This window comes from Nicotiana tabacum, chromosome 17 (genome assembly GCF_000715075.1).
Source record: "Nicotiana tabacum cultivar K326 chromosome 17, ASM71507v2, whole genome shotgun sequence".
Classification (NCBI taxonomy): domain Eukaryota; kingdom Viridiplantae; phylum Streptophyta; class Magnoliopsida; order Solanales; family Solanaceae; genus Nicotiana; species Nicotiana tabacum.
In genome coordinates, this window is record NC_134096.1 from 17,990,558 (window position 1) to 18,000,309 (window position 9,752).

Sequence of the window (9,752 nt, forward strand, 5' to 3'; positions counted from 1 at the left end):
ATGCGGATTGGAAGGTTCGAGATATGGCTTACATGGAGGGTGAGTAGGTTCCTCTCCGAGTGTTGCCTATAAGGGTGTGATGCGATTTGGGAAGAAGGGAAAGTTGACCATGAGGTTTATTCGCCCGTTCGAGATTTTGGAGAGAGTTAGGGAGGTTGATTATAGGCTTGCATTGCCTCTTAGACTAGCAGGGGTACCTTCGATATTTTGTGTTTATATGCTTCAAAAGTACCATAAGGATAGATCACATGTTTTGGACTTCAGCATGGTGCAGCTTGATGAAATTTGACCTATGAGGAAGAACCGGTGGCTATTTTAGGCCGGTAGGTTCGAAAATTGAGATCTAAGAGTTTTCCTTCTGTGAAAGTGCAATGTAGAGTTCAGCCAATTGAGGAGACTACGTGGTAGTCTGAGTCCGATATGCGGAGTAGATACCCCCATATTTTTACTGTCCAAGTACTTTTCTATGTCCACTCGAGGACAAACATTTCTTTTAGAGGTGGAGAATGTGATGACCCATAGGTCGTTTTGAGAACTAGTCCTAATTTTTATGTTTCGAGACCTCCCATAATTTATTTGATATTTATTGGTTTGCGTGCATAGTCGGTGTCATTTTTCGAAAAGAATTTACGTAAAAATATGAAGAAAATATAATTTTTGACTTAAAATAAGGTTAGATTTGACCACGATCAACATTTTTGGTAAACAACCTTGGATCGTTATTTTGACAATTCCGATAGGTTCGTATAATAGTTTTAGACTTGTACACTCGTTTGGTTGGGGTCTAGGGTGATCTGAGAGCATTTTGGCGCATTGCGTGAAAGATTATGAAAGTGAGTTATTTGATGTTATTTTGATTATTTGAGGTAGCGAGCAAGTTTGTATGATACTATTACACTTGTTTGTATGTTCGATTTGGAGCCCGAGGGGCTCGGGTAAGTTTCGGAGGCATTGTGGATTGATTCGGAATAGCTGGTGTGGTTCAGTTACTGGTGTTGAACTGCAGGTCTCGCATTTGCAAAGACCTGTTAGCAAATGCGAAATCCGCTTTTGCAAAGTCGAGCTCGCATTTGCAATAATGGGCTGGGTAGGGCAATCTTGGCATTTGCAAAGAAATATTCGCAATTGTGGATAGGTGTGTATTTCTTTAGCGATGCATTTGACGCTTTTACGACTGGAACTAGAATAGACAGGTTCGCAAATGTGAACCTTTGACTGCATATGCAATGGAAGGGGGCCTCGCAAATGCAATGTTTTTGTCGCATTTGTGACTTATGCAGGTTGGGGGCACTGTTTGCATTTGCGACCAGTGTTTTACATTTGCGATTGTCACAATTGCGTACAAGTGTTTGCAATTGCGATACTTACAGTTGGGTAAAAGATGGGAAAGTCGAGAGTTAGGTCATTTTACACTATTTTTCAACCCTAGACTCCATAGAGGCAATTTCTTGAAAGTATTTTCTTCCCAAATTCATTGGTAAGAAACTTTAATTAGTTTTCAATCAATTTTAATTACTTTTCATGAATTTCTAAGTTTAAATCTATGAATTTCAAGGTAGAAATTCGAGCTTTTGGGTAGAATTTAGGGATTTTATAAAATTGAGATTTAGACCTCAAATTGAGGTTGGATTTCGAACTAAATCACATAACTAGGAACATGAGTAAATGTGTAATCGAGATTTGGTCCGAATCTTAGATTTTGACCCAGCGATCTCGGGGTTGACTTTTATTGACTTTTTCAATTTAGCCAAAGATTGAACCTTTTTTTATTCTTTGGTAGTTTCTAAAGCGTATATTGGATTGTGTGATTGATAATTGGCTAGATTTGGTTGGTTTGAAGGCTTGTTCAAAAGGCAAGGCCGTAATTGATTGTTGATTTGGTTGTGGAAAGAGGTGTTTAACTTTAACTTGAGAGAATTAAGACTTGTTTGGTCTATTTATTAGGTGAACTATGTGTGGGGATGACATATATGCGAGGTAACGAGTGTATATGCATTGTCATGGGTAAAGCATGCAGGTGGGGCTATTTACCTTTATGTCGTTATTTATTCCATGTTATATTTCGTTACATACTTTGATTGCTACATATACTTACTTGTTATTCGTGCCTTATTTGCTATCTGTTTTTTAGTTATTACTTGTTTCGATTTATTCATTTCTCTCTCAATATTTGCTTACCCGCTATATGTTCCTACATGTATTAATTGTATATCTTTATTGTCTCATGTCTTTACTTGCCTTTATTATTTTTACATTACTTGTTGCACCTATTTATGTTGTAATCCGATTGTGTGAGTCCTTTATCTATTCTTGTATTATTGAATTGTCGAGGGTTGTGAATATGAGGTATTGGTTGTTCTCTATTTGTACTGGTAGATCCTTGACGTTCTATACTCTTTAGTTCCTTCTTATGTTGAGATTACGTAATTTGGTTATGATTTGTTCATGTTAATAAGTTGATATTAGGAACGGGTTGCACGCCGTAACAATATTAAAATGAATTAATAATAAGAACAGGTTGCACGCTACAACAGAGATTGATATGGTATTAGGATCGGGTTGCACGCCGCAACAGATATTGAAATGATATAAGGACCGGGTTGCACGCCGCAACGGGATATGATGTGTTGTATCTATTTGTAGCTGTGGTGTTCTATTTTCGTACTGTGATGTAAGGTTATGAGACGTTTTTATTCTAGGGCCCTCTGTTAGTTGACCTTCAGGTCCCGCTTTTATGAGTTATTTGCTTTTCTCTATACTTTTGTTGTCTTTTATTATTATTCGTACATGTTTATAGTGAGTGTCTTGTCATAACCTCGTCACTACTTCGTCGAGATTAGGCTCGATACTTACAGTGTATATGGGGTTAGTTGTACTCATACTACACTTCTGCACTTCTTGTGTAGATCCCGGTGTTTGTTCTAGCGGCGCATAGCGAAGATATCTCGGGTCCGACTTATTCAGGGGACTTGAGGTAGAGATGCACGGCGCTCGCAATCCCTAAAGTCCCCTTCTATATTGTTTTACTGTTTATCGTGTTTCAGACATTTGTATTTCATTTCAGACCATATTTATATTATTCTAGTCACTCATGTACTTGTGACTTTGGATTTCTGGGATTAGCATAGTCTGTGTTACTTATGTGTCTGTTTCATGTGTTTAAGAGTTTATCAGTTATATTAATATTCTGCTTTTAAACTGTTAAAATTTGGTTAATTCTTTAGCTAATGTTGACTTGGCTAGCAAGTGGATGTTACGCGCCATCACGGCCCCGTGGTTGAGATTTTAGGTCGTGACATTCTCAACACGCCATTTGGCTTAACCTCATCCCTCACTACCTTCCTTTTAATATAATATAAATATAGATTAGTTCCACAAATATTTTAGTCAATAAGAAAAAATCTAATTGTATAGCCGGAGGGTCATATGTAACCCCAACTATGTATTAATGGAAAGTAAATTTTGGTTGAAGGTTCACTACGAAGAAACCAAGATAGAGCTCGAAATGGATAGTCTACTTGTGAAGAATGCATTGGAGAAGGACGAAGATATTTACTCGTATTTATCTGAAGTGATTTCTGATTGTAAAAACCTCTTAAAAGGTTTTCAGTTTTTGTCTTTGTCTGTTGTTCGAAGGTGTGCGAATCAGGTTGCTCATGCATTAGCACGAGTGGCTGATTCTATGTCAGTCTCGATGGAGTGGAATGCTAGCCATCCATCCCTTATGGTAGATACATTACAGTTTGATTTGAATAGTTAAGATGATGGTTGTTTCAATTAAAAAAAACAGCTGTCCCGTATCCTGTCCCGGCCCCGTCTCGTATTTCGTCTCGGCCCACTTAATTCTAAACAGGATGTGCCCATAATTAACGGTACACGGAATGGGATGGGCCCATAATTAACGGTACACGGAATGGGATGGGCCTACCCTTTCCTCCCGTTTATCCCGTCCGTCCCGCTTGTTTTTTTAATTTTTTTTTTGAAATATAGTCGTTGGGCAACGGCCACAACTGCAAATATAGCCGTTCCCAACGGCCAAAAACGATCATATAATTTTTGCTTATCATTATAGTGCTTAATTTTTGTGTTTACTTTACGTGTTCTATTTTCATATTTCATTTGTGTGTTAACTTTTTAAATTTAATTTCGTATTTAAATTATGGCACCTAAAAATGTATTTGACGTATTTAAAAAAAGTAGTAAAAAAAGTATTAAAGGCGAAAGTAGTAGTAATCCTAGTCCTAATCCTAATCCTTTTCCTATAATTAGAAAACATATTGATGAAATGACTCATGTTTGATGAAACTTCATTTTCCCAACCCCCCTCCCCCCGCATGAAATTACATTCTTACTTAGTTACTTAATGGCTTGAAATTATATTAAATAAATTATAACTCTATTATAATTACTAGAATATTTCATTACAAGTCTTTTGTTTTAATATTTTATAATTCTTTACTTAATTTAAATTTTAAATTTATTAAATAAGTCAAAACATTAATAGTTGCAAACTTTAAAAACTTAGTCATTATCAAAAAATTAGCCGTTGCCAAACTTAATGCTTAAATAATTATTATTTAAAAAAAACGGCCCACTTAAGGCTCGCAAAACCGTCTCGTCCCGTTCTGTTCCGTCCCGTTTGTTAGCGGGATGGAATAGGCCTACCGTTTCATTCCGACTAAATGTCATCTCATCCCGACTAAATAGTGTTTCGTTCCGTCCCGTTCGACAGCCATAATCCTCAATTTACTTTTTGGTTTATGAAAGTTTGCACGGTTATCCTCTTTTTTCCTATTTGCTTCTCCTTCTAACGGTTGTCTTACTTGGCCACGGTGGAGTCACGTGAACTATCAAACTTTAACCCTAAACTATTAAAATGATTTATCTATACTTTTTGCAATAATTTAAAATATGCTGTTGTACAAGTAAAAAGGTCCAAATATACTTTTGAACAAATGAAAGTGTCCAGATATATTCCTAGGTGGCTTCCACCTTATCAGCCAAATCAGATTGTTTTTTTCACGGTAAAAAACTGTACATGAAAAAAGCAAATTCGAGACGAAAAGTAATTGTTAAGGCTTTCATGAACCAAAAGCTAAATGGAGGATAAATATTAAAAAAATTGCATACGTTAGAATATACTTGGACCTTCTCCCGAAAAGCTTCTTAAAACTTGTTAAGCTTAACTACAAATTCTATCGTAACTTCTTTATACTTTAACAGCAAGCTTAAAATTGCTACTGCTCTTCTGGCCTTCCTACAAGTCTTCTTGTAACTAATACATCATTTTAGTTACCATGGCGGCTTAATCCATACTAAGGCCTAAAGCCAAGCTTTACTAAAAGGCCTTAAGCCATTAAATCTAATTAACAAAAAATATATATATATTCTTTTATTTGAAGTTATTCTTCTAACTTTTTGATATACAAAGTTATTACTGTTTTTAATCACTTTTTTCTAACTTTTCTTCTCAATATATATTCATTCCATGTAATATAAGCTATGATTTTATTAATTTTAATTTTTTTTAAAATTATTGATATTGAGACAATATATATATATATATATATATATATATATATATATATATATATATATATATATATATATATATATATATACACTTAAAAGGATTAATACCAAGCTCGAGAAAACCAATATGGAATTTCACTATTATATTACGTTAAGAATACATTAAGATTACAATAACAAGCATTCTAATTCCATACATAATTTAAAAGGAATTAGATTATATATTTTATTTCCGTCGTGTTTTGAACTAAAATTGAGAGCCGGCTAGAGGGTAAGGCCGGTGAAGCGGTGGCTTTAGGCCCCAAAATTTACAAATATTAATATTATTTTCGGGTAGTAGTATATATATATATATATATATATATATATATATATATATATAATTTTATTAATAAGAGTATTTTTTCCCTTCTAGTGAAAGTTGTTCAAATAAGTGAGGAATTACAATAGTGTCAAATATATACTCCTTCCGTTTCGATTGATGTAAACTCATTTGATCGGGCACGAAGTTTAAGAAAAGATAAAAGACTTTTGAATTTGCGGTGTAAAATGAGACACATATAAATTGTTTGGTCATAAATCATTGCATAAAGTTAAAATTATTTCCAAATAAAAAAAAATGTCATTATTTTTTGGACGAACTAAAAATGAAATAGTTCGGTCTTAATTGGCGCATTAACTTTCCCAATCACCTCGTTTTGTTTTTCTCCTTCACGTATATATGTTCTTTTTTCTGTTTATAATGAGTTGACTTTTCTATTTCAATTTCAATTCAATTTTTGTGAATCAACTGTTTCTCTTATCATGTTTGATTTATTCATAAATCAGAGCTTCCTTTACCGCCAACGCCTCTGCCATCATTGGACTGAATGTTTCCCTTATATATGTCAATCTACCTCTCAAGAACTCACCGTACCTATCCCGAACAACCATCCCTGCTCCAGCTTCACCAGTTGCAAGGTCGAAGGATGCATCAATATTGCACTTGAGGGCCAAATCATCTGGGGGTTTCCACTTTCGATTCTCCTCGGTATCCTGCCAATGTGAACCATATGGTGTGCGTAATTGGCGCCATTCATTGATGAAACTAATAGCGTTATCCAGTATGCGATCCACTGTACTCGTTCTTTGGTTCCAGATTACACCATTTCTATAGTTCCAAATCTCCCAGCATATCACGATTGCTTCTTCAATCTCATTCTTGTTCAATGTATGATTAAGCTTGTTAAACCACTGCTCCATATTCATTTATTCGGCTGTGAATTCGAGCTTAGTGGTATTTTTTGTATTAGTTCAATATCTTGTGCATTAAACATTGTCTCAAGCTTCACTTCGCTCCATGTTCGAGTCTCCTCACATATTAACTCTGACACGACCATCTCTTCCATCCCATTATGGCACACTTTGAATAACTTGCAGTTGCTCGGATGGTAGCCATGAAGTATGGAATATTTTTGTTGTATGTCCATCTCCTATACGCCTCACACAACCCCCTTGTAAGACCTGTAACCCCGCGCATAATGAGCGCCAAACATAACTGGGGTTATTTTTCCACTGTTGCTGAAAGCAAATCTCCTGTAAGGAAGTATCGAGCTTGATATATTCTGCTCACTAGCGCCTCCGGTCGTATCAACAAACTCCATGCAGTTTTTGCTAGCATAGCCAAATTAAAATTCTGCACCTCTCGAAATGCCAATCCCCCGTCTTCTTTTTGTCTACATAGCCCTTTCCACGCCATCCATCTCATTCCCCCAGTGTCACCACCTTTTCCACGCCACCAAAACCCATTCATTGCTTTCTCTATTGAGTCATAGGTGCTTGTTGGGAGAAGAAATAGCATCATAACATTATTTGGGATGGCTTGCACCACTGTTTTCAGTAGGATCTCCTTACAAGCTCTAGAGAGGTATTTTTGCTTCCAACTTTGCAATTTTCCACAGACTTTATCTAGTACATATTGGAAGATGTCCTTTTTCTACCCACAATGGATGGTAATCCAAGATATTTGCCCGGGGTAGCAATCTCATTCACTCCAAGCGCATCTTTTACCGCAGTCTTCATATCTTCCGATGTATTCCGAAGTATAAGTCGGATTTTTACAAATTGACATGTTGTCCAGAAGCCTTCTGTTAGCTATCAAGGTAGTGTTTAATGATATTTGCCTCGCCAATCTCTGCCCGAAAAAAGTACAAGGCGTCGTCTGCAAAAAAGAGGTGTGAAACAGATGGTGCCCGAGGAGTCACCTTGATACCATGAAGTAAACCTCGTCTATCATAAGTTCTAAGCATCGCAGAGAGCCACTCCGCTACTACAAGGAATAGATATGGAGACAATGGGTCACCTTGCCGTAAACCTCTACTTGGTATGAATTGTCCAAATATTGTACCTCCATGAGAGAATTGATATCTAACTGTAGTAACCATAGCCATTAGCTTCAGGACCCATTCTTCGCAAAAACCCAATTTCAATAGCATCTGCCTTAAAAATTCCCATTCAACTCTATCATACGCCATGCTCATATCAGTTTTTAAAGCCACATAGCCTTTTTTTTCCCCTGTGTTTTGTGTTTCAAGTAGTGCATTGTTTCAAAAGAAATCATCGCATTGTCCGAAATAAATCTTCCTGGGATAAAGGCACTTTGGACCTCCGTAATCACTACATTCATAAACTTTCTCATTCGATTGGCCATGGTTTTGTACACGATCCTGTCAATCACATTACATAAGGACATAGGGCGCAAATCTGTGATGTTTTCAGGAATCTTCTTCTTTGGAATTAAGATAATATTAGTGAGGTTTCCTCCCGGAGCTAGCATATTGTGGTTAAGAGTTGCTAGAACTGCGTCACTAACATCTTAGCCCACGATAGACCAAAACGAGCGATAGAACCCCGGATTCAATCCATCCGGTCCCGGTGCCTTATCAGGGTGCATATCGAAGGTTGCTGCCTTAACTTCCTCCCTAGTAAATGGCCTTTTAAGCTCGATATTATGTTCTTCCTTAACTCCACTTTCAACCATCTCCAGAATCTCGTGCATACTCCCTTGATTGGACGAAAAAAGATTCGTATAGAAGGTGACAATCAGATCTTTAGGTTAGTTATTCCATCCAACCCACTGTCCATCATTATCCTTCAGGTGCACCAGTGAGTTTTTCCTTCTCCTTGCCGAAGCCATGTTGTGAAAGTAGCGTGTATTAAGATCACCATCGCGTAACCAGTATTGCTTTGCACGTTGGCGCCAATATATATCTTGCTTCTTAGAAATTTGTAATGACCCGACTTATCGTTTTAATAATATAATTTATGACTCGTTCAACGACTTAAGATTTCGAGCAGCTTCGTAATGCGTATTATGACTTATGTGTGGTCGAGTTTGGTTTTCGGACGATTCTGGATCAAATTGGAAGAACAATTCTTATTTAAGAAGTTTAAAAGAAAAGAGTTGACCGGAAAGTTGACTTTTGATCAAAAGACTCCAAAATAGAATTTTGATGGTCCCAACAACTCCGTATGGTAATTTCGGACTTAGGAGTGTGTCTGGGTATTTATTTTGAAGTCCGTAGTTGAATTTGACTTGAAATGGCGAAAATAAGAAATTGAAGGTTTGAAAATTTGACCGGGGAATTGACTTTTTGATATCGGGGTCGGAATCTGATTCTGGAAATTGTAATAGGTCTGTTATGTCATTTATGACTTGTGTGCAAAATTTGAGGTCAATCGGACTTGATTTGATAGGTTTCGGCATCGAATGTAGAAGTTAAAATTTCTTAGTTTCATTAAGTTTGAATTAAGGTGCGATTCGTCGTTTCGATGTTGTTATATATGATTTGAGGCCTCGAGTAGGTCCGTAATATATTTTTCGACTTGTTGGTATGTTCGGACGGGGTCCCGAGGGGCTCCGGTGAGTTTTGGGGTGGTTTCGGACCATTTCTAGGCCATTTTTAGTTGCTGGTTTTTTGCCACAGAGGTAAGCATCACGATCACGGACAAACGGTCGCGATCGCGAAGAGAAATTTTGCTGTTTGGACACTGTGAATCGCGATCGCGGAAGCCTTTTCGCGATTGCGTAGAGGAAATTTCTTCTGCCCTAACCTGACTTTGGAAGATTATGTCTCGCAATCTATAAAGAATTTGGAGATGATCCAAAAATAAAAATTGTAGCTTTTTGTGTCTAGTTTTTATTAAATCAAACTGTTTGGCATTTGGAGTTGTATACAAAA

At 36.7% G+C, this 9,752-nt stretch overlaps 1 protein-coding gene across 1 annotated transcript; it reads right to left on the minus strand.

Moving 5' to 3' along the window:
- Positions 1-6,345: 6,345 nt before the first annotated feature.
- On the minus strand, positions 6,346-6,780 carry LOC142171716 (uncharacterized). The gene has a single exon (XM_075235408.1). The coding sequence runs from the start codon at positions 6,778-6,780 to the stop codon at positions 6,346-6,348; it is 435 nt and encodes a 144-aa protein (XP_075091509.1).
- Between the last annotated feature and the right edge of the window lie 2,972 nt (positions 6,781-9,752).

What these genes read in the sequence shown, in the direction of transcription:
- LOC142171716 (XM_075235408.1), bottom strand. Translation starts at nt 6,780, where the DNA reads ATGAATATGGAGCAGTGGTTTAACAAGCTTAATCATACATTGAACAAG.